General features: G+C 48.2%; 1 protein-coding gene across 3 annotated transcripts in view; it reads left to right on the forward strand.

The window, feature by feature from the left end:
• NFATC1 (nuclear factor of activated T cells 1) overlaps positions 1-20,914 on the forward strand; it is a 105,282-nt gene that overhangs the window by 73,364 nt on the left and 11,004 nt on the right. For 2 of the 3 annotated variants that reach the window (XM_061995611.1, XM_061995612.1), the window contains exon 9: positions 1,746-2,432. In XM_061995611.1, the coding sequence (XP_061851595.1) occupies positions 1,746-2,432 (687 nt within the window). The remainder of the gene's footprint in view (positions 1-1,745; positions 2,433-20,914) is intronic. The other variant, XM_061995613.1, reaches the window with a different exon arrangement.

Genomic DNA, 20,914 nt, shown 5'->3' on the forward strand with positions numbered 1-20,914 from the left:
TTTCATAAAGGGTGTGATATTGGTTTTATAAAGCTGTCACTGAGCCTGGAGTCTGCTTCTCTGCAACCGAGTGCATTTGTAGCCCCGCTAGCCAGCGTGCAGCACACGAGCAGGTGAAAATAAGATGATGAGGAATCCAGGGACAGTCCGTTATCCTTAGCACGCTCGTCTTGAGCAGCACCTGCGCATCTGTTACACGTACAGGCGTGTTTTTACTAGGGGTGCTACAAACCTTGAAACAAGCGTTGCGAGCATCAGTATGTAAAAAGACATAAAAGGAGTAAAGTTAACAAGAGGCTAGGGGGCTGTAAAACAGGGGTAGTGAGGTGCATTCACCAGCAGCAGAACTTGTGAGTGTTAAAAGAGGTTTTATATGTACACGTGCACACACGTGCGCTTTTAGGGGTTCCAACGGCTCGTGCACGAACACAGTAAATGGCTGGAGAATGTCTAAGGGCATTTGTAAAACACATGCAGGTGAAAATCCAGCCAGGGCCACTCACGCAACACGCACGTGCTGAGCCGAGCAAAGGTGTTCGATTACTAACTTTGTGCCACGGTTACTCTGCTGTTCTGAAGACGCTCTCTGCTGCCGCCATACATTCCCCACGGCAGCTTCAGGCGGCGGTCCCTGTGCTGCTCTCTCTTGGGGACAGAAGACAAATGCCACTGTGCATCCATACCCAGCTGTTGTATGCATCGGGGTTGCATCTGGCTAGGAAAAAACTGCATGTGCAGACCGGCTTGGCCATAGTGTTTCTGCTTTCCCTGCTAGAGAAGCTGAGTGTCTTATCTATGCACTGCACGTGCTGTAGAGAAGCAGCAAAGGCACCTCTCTCTGATCCAAGGGAGAAAACCAGTGTGACAAAGACACTTTGATTTGAGGAAGGATCTTTCATTTGAGAAGGCAGCTCTGCGTTTGTCATGGCATGTCATGTCACAGTCATTCTGCCCATGTGCGGGCGGCACTGAGAGGTGTGGCTTGACAGTTCAATTAGAGCCTCTTTGGGGACAATGGGTAGAGCAAGCAGAGGTCTCGAGTAGGAGTCAGCTTTTCTTGGTAGCCAGAGACCGAGCTAATATTTGTTAGGAGCTGGTGTTGGCAGTTTGGATCCCACTTAGAACTACTGAGAGTTGGATGCAACTTACTGAACACTTTACACCCATTGGCTGGTGAGTAAAATTAAACACAATCATGCAAAAGCTAAATAAATCAAACCCTACTCTTTCAAAAATACCCTCATAATTGAAAGCTTCTCGTAGGCAGCACTTTGTCGTGCGCCTGTGCAATGTTACCGTCGCTGGAGCCCGAAAGCCCTATCTCTACCTGGTTGTGCTCCGGCTTACCAAACGCCCAGACATTTATCAAATGGGCCATCAGTAGCCGTAGAAATGCAGTAGTATATCCAAGTTAAAATTCTTGCTTTGATTGCTACAAATCCATGGAGCCCTTGGGTCCAAAGCTTCCACTGAAGCACAGCTATTTGCAAATAGATTTTTATAGCACATTAGTGCTGGAGGAGAGTCCAAAGAAAATAGTCCTTTTCAATATTAGAACCAGCTGTGACTTTCTTGTGCTGATGACTCATTCATTTTTTTTTTATAGGGTGGGAGAACTAGGCAAAAGACACACAGAGTCTTATTCAAGAGGTTGTTTGTTTTGCAAAGGGTATCCTAGCCACAAGCCAACTTGATCATACCAATACGCAACCCGTGTTTATTTAAAACTTTTTTTCTTTTAACAGTTCCAATTATAAAAACAGAACCCACAGATGACTATGAGCCTGCTCAAACCTGTGGACCAATGAACCAAGGCTTAAGCCCTCTCTCTAAACCGTACTACAGCCAGCAGATCATGATGCCCCCCGATCCTGGTTCGTGCCTCGTGGCTGGCTTTGCCTCCTGCCAGCAGAGAAACGCCGTGATGTCACCCTCTCCCAACGCAAGCCCCAAGCTGCACGACCTCTCGTCCTCTCCTTACAAGTGCATCCCCAACCCGGGTCACAGTCACCTCGGACTTCAGCAGCCCGCTGGAGGTGTCCCCACCATACAGGAAGTGCCAAGGTCTATAGTTGTGCACCCAAGCTCCCCTGAGCAATCATCTCACATCATGCTGCAGCCGCAGGTGAGTCAACATCTGAGCAGTAGCTGTCCCCTTGGTTACCAACAAACACTCTATCCCAACAGTCCCTCTTCTCCAGTTCCATCTGTTACCCAAGAGCCAACCTATTTGCAGTCCTGCAGTCCAACTCACTCATCCATAATGGGTCAACAGCAGCAGCAACTGCCGAAGGTTCACAGAAATGAGTCTCCAACAACCCAACCACTGTCATTGCCAGAGTTGCATGAGGAAAGTAATCATAATTTGGCCCCTATTCCTGTAACGATCAAGCGAGAACCTGAGGAATTGGACCAGATGTACCTGGATGATGGTAAGTCTTCCACAGCATAGGTTTGCCTTCAACCATGTTGCTATATCAGTGAGTTCCCTTAACCCCCCCTCCTCCTTCTGAATCCCAGTGGAAAAGAGTTCCATTAACAGCCTGGTGGAATGGTGCGGTCTTTTGCTTGGGTTGTCTCTGTACGACACAGGGCTCTTTAATTCCGTTTGCGAGAGTGAAGCTGTGTTACCTAAGCATTAAGTGCTGTTAGTTACCACAGAGCTAGCTGCATGACCCATAGCTGTGTTGCAATAATCTTAACCGTATGGTCTTGGCTTATGCCCACGCCAGCGACCCGTGGAACTGCAGTGAAAACAGATTTAACATTGTCCCATCCGTACTGCGCGGAAACGTCTGATGTGAAATGTGTTCAGCAGAACTAAATGATAAACTGCTCTACTTTGGTTGAGAAGGTTCAGATTAAAAACGGAGGCACATCTTGCAGCGTAACTTTTCGGGCTAGTGGCATCTGCCTACTTTTTCTTTCAGTGTTACTGTGGACTTGCTGCTGCTGCTGTGCTTTTCTCCCGTTGGCTTTTGTAAGACTCTGTGTGTGTATGTATTCTGCACGCGCCACTGAGAAGTTAAAATGCTGTGATGGACTTGTCAGGCTCTAGTTTCCAAAGATTTATTAGTTGAATGTAATAATCTGGAATTTGATTATGTGACCTCACTGAACTGTGATGTAGCACTCGCTGCTAACTATCCCAGTGGTATTCTGCACCCTCACCTTCCTGCAGTACGTGAGTTCCCTTCCAATAGCCACATAACTGCAGATAACACACCGTGCCGTTTGAAGGAGAAATGCCTTTGAGACGGCTGCACTGAAACTAGTTGGTGCCAGGGAACATCTGAATGTGGTTGTCTTTCAGGGAGAACTGAAAGACAATCCATGGCACTGTTTTTTTTTCAGAAAGGACGTTTAGTCATTCTGTTTTAAACAGCTTCGTACCCGCTGAATGAGGGTTACAAATGAGTGTTTTGCAGCTTCAGCAGCAGCAGCCTTTTGCTTTTCAACTCTAGGAAAATGATTTTTCTTAACAGAAGTAATCATTGGTTACATGATAGACGAGGCTAAGGAATCTTTCCTGATGAGGAGTTCAGTTCAGTAAAGTTTTGCATCTTCTGTGACAAGGTTTTCTTCATATAGCATGCCTCTTTATGATATATCTGTGCCATGAGGAGCAAGGTTTCCACAAACCAAGCAAGAAACGTACACAAACGGAAACTAAAGGCATGCCCGAATTTTGGTTTTCAGAGAAACTGTAAGTTACCTCTGGAAGAAAGAGAATACAGATAAAATCTAAACTTAGTCTATAGCTGTCTTGCTAGAAAAGCACAAGAAATTGGCATTCTTTCCGAAAAGCACAAGAAATGGGCAGTCTTTGTGCCTTATCTCTCCAAAATCCAGCAAGCACCTCTCTGACAGCTCTATGAAGGCTGCCTTTGGCTGGTCTCTGACAAAGAGATGGGACTGTGGCTCAGAGATGAAGGGTAGCACTCCTCAGCCATGTCTACTTCAGGTTTCTCCTGGAGGAACAGAGGAACTTTGCTAGCATCTGGTCTGAGAGAGGTTTTTGGTTTTTCAGCAGTGCTCATTCTCTCTGACAAAGCATGAACGTTTTAGTCTTTACTCCTGTCTCTGTTCCACCCCCTCTCTGGACACAGCCACACAGCAAATCTCCAACAGATAATCAGTAATTGTAGAAGCCACCATGTACATTTGCACTGATACTTAAAGTTGCCTTTGAAGAGCCCTTCAGCTAGCCAAATCCAGATGTACTTCCCTTTGGCATCCAGCAGGCTATCAGAATCTTTCCGTGGCTGACCACAGGAACAATGGAGCAGGGAAAGAATGTGTAGGCATAACCATCATGGTAACAATATGGAACAGAAAAATAATAGCTTGTGTAGCTCCCAAAAAACTAACCACCACCAGTTCCCTCTAAGGGTAGTAATCTGAAATGGCAAGCAGAGGAAGTTCCCTTCTCTGTGTCTAAACTGGTACTTAGGTCTGTCTCGGGGGTCACGCTGATGGAGCGTGACCCACCGTGAGCTGCCCACTCCTGTCTGTGCCTCATCTCACTGCCTGCAGAAGAGGCCATCCACTCCAGGGTTTGTGTTGGCAGAATGAAGCCCTTGTAGAAATCAGGAATGGACTGCCACTGTCTTTTTATTTCTCTCAGTATTTGGGCAGTTGAGAGAGAAAGTGTGCCAGGAGCCTCCAAACCACGCAGAGCCCCGGCATGCCTCAGACACACAGCACAGGAGCACGAAGCTGTGAGCCAGGCTGGAAGCCCGTTTAGGTCTGTGCTATGTGCAGTTCACGGAGGCAGCCGTACCAGCACCAGTGCAGACACTGGTGTCACACTGATCTGAGGGTTGTGCAGTCTCCCATGGAAAGGGCGTCCTCCATCCCTCCTGCCTTTAGTGGCATGTGCCCGGTTCTTCCTTTCAGTCGTGTCATTGGTATGGAGTGGCAGAGCAGACTAATGGAAAATCAACCCACCAAAAGTAGCAAAGCCCACGTAGTTTTCCAGTGGGTCAGTACATAGAACCACATTCCCCGGGTCCCGTAGCTTGGTCCAGCCCACGAGAGGGGCAGGAAGCCTGCTGCTGCAGGTCAAGGGGTGCAGCAGGACAGCTCTGGGTGGCAGCAGCCCACCCATAGGCCATAATAACTGTGACTTGAGCTACATCTGATGTCATCTTGTCCTCCCCAGTGACTATCTGATCAGCTCATCCTGTCTCATTAAGAAATCCCCTGCTTTTTCTCACCTATTGGTTATGGAAGAGTGATGTCTGGGCTGCCCCACACAGTCTCAAAGGGCAGTTTGGCCACTGCAGTGTCTGCCTGGAAACCACCAGCAATCGCTGCTGGAGTGGCAGTAGCTGCTGTTCACGCAGCTCCCACTCCACATAGACAAGGCCTCTGTGCCTCCGTTCTTCCTTTGGCCATAACTGTGGAATAAGGGCGAGAGGGGCTTGCAGTGTGGCTCATACACGTGCTCACGCGGAGAGACTCGTTTTTCATGTGCTTGATGGTTTTTAGAACAGGAGCTTTTAAGCACTGTCATTGTTTCTTGTTGGTATCACATCCATCTTGAAGTGTTTTCCTTGGAGGAATGGGTGAGATCTGTGCTTTATTGCTGCTCTGCCTCTTTGCAATTTGTTGTCTCACTGATTCAGTTCAGATCCCTTCATGCAACATGGTTTAAGCTTTTTTTTTCCCCAGTATTTTTTCAATCTTTGCACCTATGAACAGTATGATAAGCAGAGAGAGGTCAGGTGTACTTGACTGCCTTCCTTGCCTGCTGGTCTCAGTATGCCAACTCCTTCTCTCATCCCTAAAGCCATTTAAAAGGAACAAAGTATTCTTATGACATTAGAAAGTCCATTCCCAAAGCATCACTCCATTTAAAAAGTGTATCTTTAGAGAGCCCAGTAGCTATTTAATACCTCCAGTTTTACCTGAAGGTACTTAGGAAGTGTGAGATGTAGACATCTAACATAGAATGGCACTGCCAGACAAATGAAGCATCTAATAGGTTACGCCACATTATGCTGGCTAAAATTTTGGTTGCTTGTTTACTACTTTTAGGGAGGTTTGATTTATGTATCTAATACACATACAGCAGTCTTGGAGCAGGTATAAGCAGAAATTCTTTGGTTTCAGCGTGTGGGATCAAAGCAACATTCATTCCTTTAGGTCTGGAGTGTCTCCAAGTAGAGACCATCCATACTGCAGAGTATAGATGGAAAAAACCAGTCTTGGGGTTATATAAATACATATCCCAGATATGACATTTATCTGCCTCGGTAATGGTGAGCAGCTGAAGTGATATAAAGGGAGCACCCGACGAGACTTCCATTTTGGCAAATAAGTTTTGGTCTTGGCAATCTTGTTTTTAATCAAAGTCTCCTGTAGGCACCTGGGCTCCTCGTTAACGTGCTGTCCATTTCAGTGTGTGAATATATGATTCAACATGTAGAAAGCAGTTAAAATCCACCCGGTAAAGTGATACCTGAGATATGTCGGCTGTGCTCCCCGTACTGAAAGGTATGTGGCTTGTGTACCGGCACTGCCTTCAACTCTGAGCTCGGCCTCCGAGCAGAGACTGTGGCCCACTCTGTTTGCTGCAAGGTTTGGTTAAAAGCGGTTGAGATGTGCCATTTCTGCCTGGGTTTGATCCTCTGCGGCAGCCCAGGCCCTTTGCAGCGGGAGAGGGGCTGCCTGCCTGTTCTGAGGGGTGAGGCTTCCCTGTCAGATCCAGCCAGGGAGTGCTGTGGGTGCCCGGGGGATGCAGCTCACGTAGAATCCATAGACAAGCAGGCTTGAGGGACCTCTCCAGTACCAGTCCCTGCAGTAATGGCTTTTGAGAGAAAACACTTTATTTGAGGATCGATGAGTGCAATGTTCTGTACAGTCCTTTGAGGTGTGGAGTTTGCATTGCCCTGAGAGATGGCCAGTTTGGGGAAGCTACAGGCTGATGAGAACTCTGCCTGGTCCCTTGAACCAGTCATTCTCTCAAGGGAATGGGAATATTTACATGATTTATATCTCACTTTTGGACATGCTCCTCTCTCCAGTCCTCTAACCAGGACTTGGGTCAAAAGCTGTGCCAGTCTGCTCTGGAACTAACCCTGTGTCTGTTTTCTGTTGACCAGGGTGGCTCAGGTAGTTTTCCCAAACTGTAACTGCTTTTTATGGTGGCAGAAGAAAGCCCAAGGCAGAGGCGGTGGGGTGTGAGTTGACACGGCTTTCCGGATGTCAGGCAGCTGGGGACTGGCCAGGCTCACAACAGGAGACGCTAAAGGTGACTTGAAATCACCTTCCTTATCCCTGCTTCCCTTTCCTGGATCTAGCGTAGCCAGGGTGGAACGCAGAACTGAGCTCCAAATCTTTGATTTCACCAGGATGAGGAGAGTTCAATTAGGCACGCTGATGCCAAGAAACATTTTTCAGGTTGTAACTGGCACTCCCACAAGCTATTACATTTTTTTACCTGCAGCAGAATGACACTCAGATGTGAAATTATTTCCTGCTGTTAGAGACATCAAAGCAAGCGGTTTTCATTTCAGACCTAAATGAAGCTGTTTCGAAAAAGCAAGGGGGAAACACATTGGTACCAACAGGAAAGAGCGCGTGGCTGTTCTCAGCAGATTCCAAGGTGTGCTGTACACACTGTGATCCCATTTGTTGCTTCAGCGCACGGAGCTTTTACAAAAGCTGGTTTTAATTGAAAGCAAAGCAGCATCCTGGAGGATTCTTTAACGGAGGTGTGCTTGAGTGCTGAAGCTGGAGAAGATCTCGGCTGCTGTGAGCTTGGCCTCGGTTCCAGTGCCCGCCTTTGGGCTGCGGTGCCGGCAATGGGCAGCGGTGGGGCCGGGCTGAGAATCTGCCTTCCACAGCACCCCAGGCCCCGTGCAGCAGCCAGGCCTGGAAAAACAATATCTGAAAGACAGATCTCTTGTGTGAAAGTTTTGTGTGTTAATTCAGCCTCCTCCTCTCCACACGGGCGCTTTCATAAAGGTCTCTGGCCTGGTGGCCATCGGATCTATAAATCTTCACGTAGCCGTATGAAAATACATGGGCCATAAGTGAAGGGATCTGATGTTTAGATATGTGGCTAACAGAAAGCATCAGGACCACATCATCATCTTTTTTAAAACAAGGAGGCTTTTGTTCCCGTGATTGTCTTTGCACAGCTGTGAGTTTTATAGCACCATGCCAATGAATGCACTCATTGCAACTTTTATTTTACCCTGAAAAGGTAAATTGGGAGCATTAAGCCCCCAATAAGTATGTAAAAGTGGCAAAACCACAGGTAAAGTGTTACTGAAAGCTGCAGCCCTGCCAGCCATTTCATTTTAAACATGGCTCTTTTAAAAATAACTTTTGCAGTAAAAGCTGTAACTCCTGGATGTAATATGAGCTATTGCTAATGTCATTCCCATGAATTGCTTACAGTGTTGAACTGTTAGATGTCTGACAAGTCCATATATCTCCTATACAGTATATATGGAAGTTCTTTGCCTCCGAACCATATGTTCTTTTCTTTCCCTCCTCTATATTCTTCAGACACACGTGGTTTGGTGATATAGTTTATTTGAACAGGAACCGTAGCAGACAGAATTATTCTTTTGCTGAAATGTATCCTTTTTCATACATCTCGGCTTCGTGATTAAAGCAATTGGCTCTCGAGGCACTGAGTTTAGTCTGCTGCTGCCACAATTATGCCTTTGAAAACTCCTGAGTGCACTCGGTGATTTCCAGTAGTCCAGATGTCATTAGAACAACACACAGGTAGTCTGCAAAGTCCAGTAACACTGTCTACACTTCGGTCTGGCTCGGGAGAGCTTTTCCCTCCCTCCCTCTTGGCTGAGCCTCGCAGCTCTGGGAGAAAACAAATAGCTTTCCTCATGGAAAGTTTTACTTAATCTGGCATGGTGCCTGAGCCTAGACCCTCCTCGCCTCTAATGATGATTGAAAGTGTACATGCTACTGTGATAAAACATGCTGAGTCGTTAACATTTGGGGCTTGGGTTGTAGGCGATGAGTAAGGGCGGGCTGAAGTAATGTGCTTGAGTCAGGCCTTCGGTGGACTCACACGTCTGGGTTTGAGGGGGATCCTGTTTCACCAACCCGCACCCTCGCGGGATCGGGTTTTGCTGTTTCCAGCAGGTTTGCTGGATGGGGTCTCCCTGCAGGCCCCATGAAGAGCAGCTGACCAGACTAGGTGTCACTCCTGGTTTTCTCCAGCCCCAGGTGTGCGGTGCCCGCAGAGCAGACCTGCCTACCTCTTGGCTGGATGAAATCTAGCAGGAAGCTTTGCTTTCTCCTGACATCAGCACCTAGATTTCCAGGGAGGTCCTTGACTCTCAGGCATTCAAGGAAGCGTCGAGTCCCTTCAGAGAAGTCCTGAGCACCTCCACCCTCATTCAGTGGTGGCAGACGCTGGCAGAGGGAGCAGGGTGCTGGCTAAACGATGGGAGAGCAGCAGAAAGCAGCTGGCAGTGCTTTGCAGTGTTTTGATGCTCAGGAGCATTTATAGTGCTGGAAAGGCAGCACTGGCGTGATGTGCATCACCATGTGCACCTTCACAGGAACCGTCCTGAGGGTTGGACTGAAGCCACCTTGTGCCCCTCTTGCAGCTGCAGGCCAGCTCCACGCTGCAGCCCTGCGAGGGGCTGTGCAGTTCCCTGGGGAGGAAGGCACTTCTTGCTCCCATGCCCGATTCAGTCTGCCATTGCCATAGGCTGTTGACATTGCTGCTTCAAATGGTAAAGCTTCTGTGGGTTATTTTCTGCAAGTTTTCCTTGGCGATCGGGGGAGAAGAAGTTGCTGTATCTGAGCCTTGGTAACACTTACATCTGCTTTAAGCCTGGAGTAGTGCCAAGGAAAATATGTGGCTTGCAGAAGCACAAGCTTCACGAGAAAGCTTTGTTCTGATGCGATTCACGTTAGGAACACGTTGTTTGTTTGAAGCGTTTCTGCTGAGCTGTGCAGTGTCAGCCGGTCTGGTGTGACCTCGTGGACAGCCTCCGTGCTCCCGTGTCCCGACCCATCCTGCCCAAACCCGCCTGGGGAAGTCGTGGTGGACAACCCCTCTTCTCCAGGGAGCGGAGTATCCCGCGGAGCCCGCCGCACCTCGGCGGAGCTGGGCTGGGGCCGAGGCGAGCTGCCGGCTGGGCGCAGCAAACACATACGTGTCAGAGGAAGTGTCCCATGAGCAAACTGCCCGGCCCCACGTACGGCAGCGCTGGCGGGGGCCTGCCTCGGCTGCCCTGCAGTCGCTAGCGCCGGTCCCTATGGGCTCCTTGGGAACGGCACCAAGCGTGTGGCTGGGACTGAGGCTGCATAATAGCTGCATTCATTGCAATCTGGTGGCTGATAGACAGGCGGAGAGGGAGGCTTTCCCAGCAGAGCTCGGCCTGCCTCAGCCCATTGTTTCATCCACGGCTGCCGGACAACCGGGGAGCCCGGTCATGGGCCTGATAGCGGCTTGACCATCGCTGGCGAGAGTGGGCTGCACGATAACCTGTCTCCTGCTCTTTCCTCCTCCCCGAGGAGCTAATGCTGATTGCAACCAAAGAGGGCACAGGCTTTCCACAACAGCTTATCTACGGGCTGGGAGGAAGCTTATGAAAAAGAGCAGACCCTCAAAACGCTCCCCTCCTCCTCTGTCTCTGAGGAAGCCTGCAGTTTGAACCTTGAAAATACCTGGAAACTATTGGTAAGTGAGAAATACTGCAGGGATACCACACTCCTGTTCCTCCTTGGCCAGCCTGCCTGGGTTACCCTGCAAACCAGGGAGCTGGAGGAGCCCTCTGCCTGCTTTACGGGCTTTGCCTTGTTGGGAGGTCTTGTACATTTTGCACACTGTGAAGCCCACCGCAAGGCAAAGATCAGAAAGCAAAGTGAGATGGTGCTGCAAATGTGTCCACATTCCCAAACTGTGTTGTCCCTGAGCACATGAGTTGCAATACAAGCACTCAAATGGTCTTGAAAAGCAATGCTACAGGCTATCAGTGGTTAGTGGATTAAATTGTTTGGTCGTTATGTAGTTAGAGCTCATGTTATCCAAAGCACCATGTATGCACAAGAACGTTCCTCACTTGATTTTGCACAACTAGAGCATGATTTTTCTCCTTACTTTTGGTGCCTCTGCAGCTGTTTGAGTGTAGATTTCTGTGGGAGCTAGGGATGAAGATTTGTTCTGTTTCGTAAGTCTTGTGATGTCTTTGCAGAACAGCTATTGCAGAAGATATTGCAAATCCATTTTGATAGCCTGGGAGCAGCAGTCAGTTCTTTTTCTAGTACTTCAGGGAAAATACATGTTTCATTGCCACCTCATTAGCCAAGTCTTCTGCAAATTATTTAAGTAGAAACAATGCTATTTTGGGTCACAAGAGAAGCCTCCGAAAAACAAAACTGAAGAGTTATTTATTTTAGCTTTTGTTTCTATTCTGTACATGCATAAACTGTGTGTGCACACAGACGTACACCTAATGAGCTGTAAGGCTTGGGTTACTACTTCTTTTGCTTCTTTGAAGTTGTGGTGGGTGAGAGCAATGTAAGTCTCTTCTGCTCATAACTGACTTCTCTGAAAATCCTGAGGGTACTTGTTGAATAAAACCTTTTGGAAACAAGAGGTGAGGTGGAGAAGCCAACCTACTGCAGGGCTGAATCGTTCTTCTCAGTCTAAAATGACTATGTGTGAAATGCTCACACAGAGAGAGGTTAGCAGAGAAACTGGTCCTGATTGCTTTCAGTTACGCATACACCTGTTTGATTTCTTTGGTTTGAGTGGTGTCCCCGACTCACCGCGGTGCGAGGCCATCCAGAGCTGTCCCTTGGGTCCCTGCAGTCACAGGTGAGAGCTTCCTGGAGTTTTTAGAATTGATGCACCGCAAAGGAAGGTTTTGCAAGAAGCTCTTGTGAGCCCAAGCTCTGGCTGGCTGCTCCTCACCCTGGAGGGGTCACCAGCAATGGAGGTGCCTGCTCTACTCCAGTCCCCGTGTTCCTAGGTAGCTTTGAGTGTATTCTGAGGGAATTTTGCTTACTGTTATTTCCACACTATTTAGGAAGTTTAGGAAAAAACTTTTTCACTGATAGGGTTATTAAGGATTGGAACAGGCTGCCCAGGGAGGTGGGGGAGTCCCCATCCCTGGAGATATTCAAAAGACGCACAGATGAGCTGCTGAGGGATGTGGTTTCGTGGAGTGATGGGCCTGGCAGTGTGAGGTGAGGGGTTGGACTTGGTGATCATGGAGGTGTTTTCCAACTGTAACGATCTTATGATTCTATGATTTTAGTGGCAAACTGAAGTCCTAAAGAGCAACCAGCAGTGCTGAAGTCAAGGAACAGGTTGTCAGACAGACATGCTAATGTGAAAGCATCTTCTTGCCCTGCTTTAGTAGGTAGTTTCTGTGCATGGTGGCTGGCAGGGTCAGATCAGCGTGACAGGGCTGCAGGATCCCCAGTCAGAGCCGGGGCTCTGCATGGGGCTGCTCCCTGGCAAGGATTCACCACAGTTAGGGGATCAGGGCGCTTTCTGACAAGTGCAAGCAAGTTGCTTGTGTGGATGTGCATTTGTTCTATTTAGGAAATATGCTAAAAAGTAGGTGCTTTCTCATGAGGCTGTAGCACGGTTAGCAAGCATTTTAAAGTGTCAGACTTAGAGGATGGCAGTGAAACTACCTGGTGGTGTAATTAGAGTCAAAGGAGGCTTGAGAAAAAGAGAAATGAGAGGACAGTTGAATATAACATCCCCATGAAAAAAAAATGTGATGAGCAAAGATGAATTTTGGAAGAAGAGGGGAAAGAGTGTGGGTGTGAGAGAGAGGAGTTTGTCTGAAACCGAAATGTTACAAATGAGTAGTAACTGCCCAGGATTTGACTGCCATGGAAAAGTGTATCTAAAGAATACCTCACTTTGCCCCTAAATAATTTAAGTGTTGAGAAAAATGAGATGATGAAATGAACAATGTGTTCGTTAAACTCACCTGTCTCTGAGCAGTCAGCTCAGGTCAGAGGAGCCTGTGGGATTGCCTGCATTGAGCTGCAGAGAGATGACCATGCTGTGTGCAGGGAGGAGGGCTCCGTGGCCCAGCTCCATTGGGGCAGGACACCCAAATAACCCCAGGAGTTCCTTCCATGCTCTAAAAGAAAGAGGTGGGAGGTGCTCTCTGAGTAAAAGCAGTCACGTCACCTGGACTTGGTGAGAAATGTTTGTGTCAGTTTCAAGTCTTCTCTTGCAGTGTAACAGGGCATTCAGTACAGTGAGAAAAAATGTTATCCACTGGCTCTTCCCCAGTTAGAAATTACCCAGAAAGAATATGGGTGGAAGGAGCAGAGGGGATCGGCCTTCGACAAGGCAGAGGAGGATTTGTGAAAGCTCGTTTTCAAGGTTATGTGATTGAAGACTGAAACAGGAAATCCCCTTACTTTGCAGCTTTTGAAAGGTGGCATTCACGTTACATTTAGGATGCGATCCAAGTGCCACGAAAAACTTTCCATCAGCTTCGATGGATGTTCTGAAACAGGATGTGTAAAATCAGGGGAAATAATAACAGAGACGCAAGCAAAAGAGCAGAAGACTCACAACACGTTATGAATCACTGTGTTGAAGAGTCAGTTAAGACTCAGCTAGTTAAATAAAGGCAGAGTAGTAGCAAAAAATAATGTAATGAACTAGAGAAAATGCGAATGTCTGCTGAAGTTTCCAGAGCTGTATTTAATACGAGCCTGGGAAAAGCACCTGGTCTGAATGGTGTCTCCCCAAGAACTGTTTTTCCAGACCAAAATCACTTGGATACTTTTAATAATAAATCTGCTCAAGTAAAAGAGAAAAGTCCTCTTGAAACCCTTTGCTGCCTTGGGTGTCGTTGTGGGGGTATCAGGGACTACACCAGAGGAGCAGCACGATGCGAGTGTTTCTGTATGATCGGTGTCTGTGGGCGGCTGCGATCTCGTAGCGGAGTCTCTGTCCCGTGGGCTGCTGCACGCAGGCTGCACCTTCTGCCTCCCTCAACTAGTTTGCTGGAGCAGGGCCTGCCCTCATCTAACAGCACCAGCAGCTGATGCTGGGGGGGCTTTGGGATCATAAAGAATATTTCAGGTTCAAGCCCTCAGCACAGAGGAGAGTGTGGAAAGGGAGCAGACTTTTGGTAGAGATACCAGATTTCCTTCCCAGAAATGTACAACTGGATGGACCATTGCTCTGGTTGTTAGGTGAACAATCAGAGAAAAGAGATCTGCTTTTGTGATTTGACTCAAACTCAGTGTCTTTCTTAATTTCAGTGAGGAGGGCAGTTAGAGACAGGACTAACTGTGTCTGACTGTGGGAGGTGGGACCCCAGAAACGTTGGGTCAGCCAGCTGGAGGCCAGCCTGGTCTGCAGTATACCTGGTGTTTCATGGCTGTATTTATGGTTTCTGTGATGATGAAATCTAGATTTCTGCAACAACTGACATCATTTCTCTGCTGTCGGTTAGGAACGTGTTTCAGGGAGGAGCTGGCAGATGCTTGTGACACCAGATGAGGTTATATCATGCTTTCTGTTGTGCACGGTCCCCTGAGCAATGGGGGCCACCACCTCCCTGTGCCTATCTTCTGAAAGGTGTCGGTGTTCAGAAAGTTGTCTGAAGACAGATTTCAGCTTCACATGACAAAGTTTCACTGGGGGAAACCCCACCACAGAGGAAACCCCCCGCACCTTGACACACTGAAATGATTGCAAGAGTTCTGCTTGAAGATGTCTGAGTATTTCTCAGTCATGGCCAAGTTGTCTAGGTTTTCCATTGCTGCTGCAAAATGAAAATCTTAAGAGTGGGAGAAATGGCCTTTGGTTATTCTTGATAGAGACAAGTAGAACAAGTTAGCGTGGATCCATCCGGACGTGGTACAGCTGCACTGATTTCTACCTGCTCAGCCCCTAAACCTGTTTGTTTAAGAGTGAATGTCCTAGCTGCAGGGATGATTCCTCTAGCTACCTCCTCAGTTGAGATTACCCCACTTTTAAGTACAAACAGACGTTCCTGAGTGTCTTTTCCTTTGCAGACTTTTATTTATACTCTGTATCTGTATCTCACATGCCAATGGAAATCGGGAAAGGAAATTAATTTGTATGAATGGACTTCATAAATTTCATGATTTACCAGTAATGAGATCCTGGTTTGCAGAATGAGAAATAATAAGGCTTTTCCAAAATATCTTAATCCTTGGCTATGATTAGTGGCATAAAATGAACCATTCTTTCCTACGTGTCTGAAGTCCAAGTCGTGCTCCATGTAGCTATGTGATATTCTTTCCAGTCTCATGTCAGTAAATAATTGCGGTGCTGCTCTGCAGTCTGTCTCTGACCTTCGCTGTGCTCGCCTTTCTTCAGCAAAAGCTGAGAACTGTGACAGCCTGATCTCCTTCTGTGATCTGATCTAGTCTGATGTGAAAGGAAAGTTCATTAATCCTACTCCCCGATTCCTTAACCACTTCACGGCAGATGCACTGCTCCATAAGCCTACGTAACACGGCACAGCCATAACACTGCTCAAAACAGGATTAGGCAATGCCTCCTGTGCTGTAACTACTTCTGCTCTTGCAGAAACACAAGTTCATTTTCTTTATATTGTCAAGGGTTTGGGGTTTTTTTGTAAAACAATTTAAACTAGGTTTTATGAGTTTAGGCTAGAGTATTGTCTAGTCAGTCCAAACTTGGCCACTCTGTGTAATTCTAGTTGTTATTACCTGAACATGAACCAAAGGCGGTTCGTGTTTTTAGGAGCCTCTTTTGGGGACGAGAAGAACCAAGTAGCTCAACATCATCTTGTTTTAACAATTAAAAGTTGGCAGCTGGGCTGTGTACTCAAGCAATGCAAGGATTTGTAGGCCTAGAGAAACAGTTTAGACTCTAGAAAAGCAAAACCACATGCTACTAAAACTCTCTGTATGGTTTCTCACTATTCCTTAGAAAGCGAGTAGGACTCTGGGCTCAAACTGTCCCTGCGTGCACGTGCGCTGAAGCCAAGGCGGCTGAGGGGACGCGGCAATGCGGTTGTCCTCTTTGAGCGGTGGGAACCAGAAGTCAGCCAGGGGAGCTGCCCGTGCTTCAAAATTCAGGCAAAATAAGAGAGCAGATCTCCTTGCCTTTTTGCAGGTCAACATTAAAACATTTCAGATACTCTTTAGAGAACACTGAGAGGAATAAGGAGCTGACAGTGCGGCGTAAGAGCAGACAAGCCAGCACACCTGTGCCGTGGGTGTCCGCAGACCACCTTTACGTATCTGCCCGTGTTTAACAAAGGCTTGAAGCAAAGCCCACCGAGGTGAATAGGAATCGTTCTGTTGCCTTCTGTGCTCTTTGGATCAGGCTCCAACTTACAGTTACCAAAACCTGTCACTTCATGCTCTTTTAAAAAGGCCTCTGCTAAAAAAGAAGATAACACGTGAGAAGCTCCAGTGCTGGGTGAAAATTTAAGGGCCTGAAAGTTGATGCAGACACAAGTTATGGTTCCCAAAGCAACTGTAAAGGATTATATTACATTAATATGTGGAGGTTAATGGCACATGCAATAGTCTGAAATCCTGTCCATCGTACATGTAGCGCGACTGACTTGCGGGGTTTTAAGAACCCTCATGGTGGTGGTTTGGCTGTGCTGATAGTTAAAGCAGAGTTTGTGTTGGTTGCAAGGCCTAGGCCAATGGGATCTCAAGGAGCTCGATGTTCTTGCACTTGTATTTCGGGTGAAGGCGCCATGCCTGTCGCTGTCCCGCTCTGTAGTGGCAGGAAAGAGAAGTTTCTCCCCTGGGGTGGCTGTCATACAGGTATGAACGGCCCTTTGTGCCATTTTGGAGGTCTCTTGAGTGGCTGTACTCCTTTGTGTGGTCTGTAGGGAGACGCTGGCAAGCCTGCCCTCCATGGCAGACAGGATCATTTCAGCAATTTTCCATTTGCTGCGATGTTTTTGTCCGAGGCAGGGGCCTTCTTTCCGTGCGCAGGGCTTTCTGCTGCAGCTCCCCATAGATAGCCGTCACAGAGAGAAAGCATGAAAGCTCCTAGGGCAGAACATTCGTCCTGCCTTATCTGGCCCTGGGAGACATTAGCTAATCGAGGCACGATACTCCACACAATGGGACAAGTGCAGTAAAGCTACCTCTGTTATCCCAGCCAACGTGGAGACTTATCATTCCCACGGCCATTTTGCAGGATTTGTTTGCTTGTGACAACCACATCCACAGCCGACGGCGCTATCGACTGCAGCAATGAATCTGATGCTGGTCTCTGCCTTATCGGCTCCCTAAGAACTGTCTTTTTCCTTTTTTTTTCTTTCCCACCCCATTTGTGAGAATTTGTCCCCTGGAGCTCTTCTCTATCAGGCCCCTGCAGCTGCTGTTATTTTAGATATGGCAGGAAGCAGGTACCGGAAAGCAGCGAGAGCTTGCAGCGCTCAGAAGGATCTCGAAATTCCTCTGATTTACCCCGGGCTCTGGCTCCAATCAAAGCTGGTTGCAAAAAAACCCCACCAAAACAGTGAGGGGGTGGTGTTGGCGGGGGGAAAGGCCCAAGCAGACAACTGTGTCTGGGCTGCGTCTGTCAGGAGGGAGAGAGCTTCAGCCACGGGCTCTCGCAGGGGCCGGCGGCTCTCGGCTCGGCCGGGAGCAGCCTTCAGGTGGGCAGCCCAGGGCTGGGAAGGCAGGGCAGCAGGGAGCTTACCTCACTGCTGCTGGGGTTGCTGTTACTACTACCTCTAGTACTATTATTACAGTGTTACAGCTCAGACGAGATACTTCTTGGTCTGCTAAGCAAAGACACTGTTGGCCACTTCGAGTACCTCTTAAATCAGGTCAACTCTGGAGATGGCTTTTAAAAGGGGAAAGGAAGACAGGATAAGAAAAAACCCCTCCAAACCTTTGAGTTCAGCAAGCAGCTTTGGGGGAAAAGAAGACACCACCACCCCCCATGCACAAAGGCATGGAAAAGATACTACCTTTAGAACTGGTTTGAATGAAGAAATCTTCCTCTTTGACACAGCAGATAAGGAGGAAGACGTCTGCCCACAGACATCTCACACCATGAGCAATCTAGTTAACATCTGCAAGCGTTTTAGGGAAAGAAATTACACTTTGAGACATTTCTTTTTTAATTACAGACTCCAGATGAGATTTGTTAGAGCGGGGAAATGTATCCCATAGCGACTGATGTCAATAGCAAGCAGTCCCTAAAGCCAGCCAGGATTGGGAAAGCCATGCTGTTTGCTGCTCTTGGCACTGCTCCCTGCTTTCACAATGTCAAACTTAGAACCGCCTTTATATGCACTTTCCATTTTTTTTTTCCACAGTAGCTGTTGCCAGCAAGCTGTAAACTACCGTATATCACTCAGATTTAAGAACCTAAACTTTAAAACAAATTAAACTCTTGTTGACATTGTAATAAAAATCAGAATCGAACTGAACAGCTCAGTAAAACTGCACTTCAATTATTTTATGGATTTAAGATTGTTTTCTAGGATTCCCAGACTCCCAATACAGCAGAGTTATTTCCTCTTGGCAGATGTCTGGAAAAAAAAAATCATTGAATGGATAAAATTATGTGGCAGACACTAGGTTGAAGCCTGAAGGGAGGAAATGGTGTCTCCCCAGCACCTGTAAATATTTGCGCTGTGTCTTGACCAGAAGAGCCTCTCCTCCGTACTTTGAAAAAAGAATTTTAGGGTATTTATTCTGTGAGTTTTTAAGAAAAGAGAATTCTCACCTGTCCAAACCCAGTTCCCAGCCAGGTGTTTGTGTGGTGTCGAATGAGAATGGCAAATAGGAGTCTGAGCCCCACCCCTAGAGCCACGTCCCAGGGCAGGTAAGTGCAGGGGCACAGCCCCCTGCTTATCTTTCACCTCCCTGCTTAGCAGTTAGTGTTGGGTATTCTTTTTTTAATTCTCTCTTTTTTCCCTATTCTGTGGAATGGAAACAGAGGTTTCCACCCGATTAATTGCCAGGTTTCCATTCTTTATAGTGTTTCCTCTCAAAACAGTTTGGAATGAAAGTATTTCAGAAATGTGTGTAGCGGAAGCTACTGGAGATAATGATTTGTTTCATGTGAGTGTGTTTTGCAAAAGGTGTGGTGCCCGAGGAAGGCTGTTGTGTGGAGCAAACAAGGATCAGCTTGTGCCCTTTGTGGCACTCAACTCTTTTCCTGTCATCACAGGGTCCTGAAGGCCCCAACCTGAAAAGCATCTCGTTCCCAGGGTCTTCAGCAAGAGCTGCCCTTGGTGGGTTGCTCCTGTCACAAGGGTGCTTCTGGAGCCTGAGCCAGATGTTGCACAACTGCATGCCCACAGCTGTGTCCCAGGGGCTGGGCGTTCAGGCTGAGCCCCCCGGAGCGAGCAGCTGCCTGTCCCTGCGAGCGATGGGTGGATTTTCCAGAGCTGCTGTGTTGGGCTCTGTTGCGTTCACCTCCTGAGCCCAACTGGCTGCCTTGACCCGATGCCGTCTCACGTCAGCAGCCAGGTTTCTTTCTGGGTTTTGTTTTCTAAAGCTCCTCTTGAATTACTGTTAAAGTTCCTCCACTCATGTTGCTGCCTGGAGCACCTCTCAAAGTGCAGGCCAAGTTCCTACTGGAGTTTGGGTGTGCTGCCAGATGGCAGCCCGTGCTGTGGAAGCACCCTGTTGTTTGTCAGCTATCGGTTTGGGAGTCTAAGTACTCCAAAAGAGGCAGAGGAGAGGTCTGTCGCACAGTGCGAGTGCTTGTTTGGAAAGTGTAGTGCAAACAGTTCGAGTAAAATATCAGGTCCTTGAGACTTCTTCTTGAGAGATGAGTGCTGTGTGCCTGGGTTTCTCAAGTGCCTTTTTCCTAGTGCTCTAGTGCTGACAGAGGGTTTGTTGTGCTTTGTTCTTGGGGCAGAATAAATCTTCTCTCTAGTGGAGAGCACGACTCTCACGTCAAGCACTGCGCTGCAGGGGGAAGGCTCCTTCATCCCTGGGAGCCCAGATGTGATTCCTGCTGCGTTTCTGCAGCCCTATCCGGTGTTTTCTCTGTCAGTCCAGCCTAGGGAGCCATCCTGAGGCTCGACACAGCATGTGGGAAAGGGGAAGAGAGGAAAAGCCATTCTGCTGTGTTTGCAACTCTGTGGCAGTGGGACTGTGTACAGATGAGAGTGTCCTTGCAGCTGCTGCAGTGTGAGAGGGCTGCAGCCGCAGCTTCCCCACCGTGGCACCGTTTGCGGTGGTGCGTCCCCAGCGTGGCTCTGCTCAGCCAGCCTGTGGATCCAACCTGCTGATCCCAGGTGACAGGCTCATAAGTGGATTTCTTTTCCCTTATCGAACACATTAAAAATGCCGGTGGCCCTCTCAGCCTTCCTCTTCCATCGAGCAGCATGTGGCCGGCCACTGAGTCACCCCATGGCCAGCGTTTCATGTCCTCAAATTAGGGCTTGGCCAAGAGAGCTGAGCCTTGGCCAGCGCCGCGGTGGGCACGTGGCGGGGCAGTGCCAGAGCAGCTGTGGGCACACCACACCTGGCACACGCAGCAGCAGTGGGCGATCCCTGTGCCCACACGCCCTCTTCACAGGGTGAATGTGTGAGTAACAGCGTTGGTCTCCTCTGTTTAGCAGGCACTTAGAGGTGTGCTGATGGAAAGGGCTGAGAGGGGAAGGGATGGTGGTGGTGATAGTAGGGTCTGTTTGAAAAAGCAACCCCCCTCCTTGCTCAGAAAAAGGTCAGCTGGACCCTGTTTTTAACTTGTGTCCAGGACACTGTCAGTGCTGAGGCCCAATGCTACTCCTGTGGAAGTCCATCAGACTGTGAGGCTGGTTGAGTGAGAAGAGCTGAGTCTCCTGGCTGTTCTCTGCCATGGAAACAAAAGGGCACTCAGCAAGTACTCCTGTGTGACCCAAGGTGCTCCCTCCTTTCTTCCACCCCTTATTCCTCTGCTTTGTTTGGTATGCCTAGCTGCAGGAGCAGGTTTTTTGTGAACAGCAGC

The sequence above is a fragment of the Colius striatus genome, chromosome 4, assembly GCF_028858725.1.
Source record: "Colius striatus isolate bColStr4 chromosome 4, bColStr4.1.hap1, whole genome shotgun sequence".
NCBI lineage: Eukaryota > Metazoa > Chordata > Aves > Coliiformes > Coliidae > Colius > Colius striatus.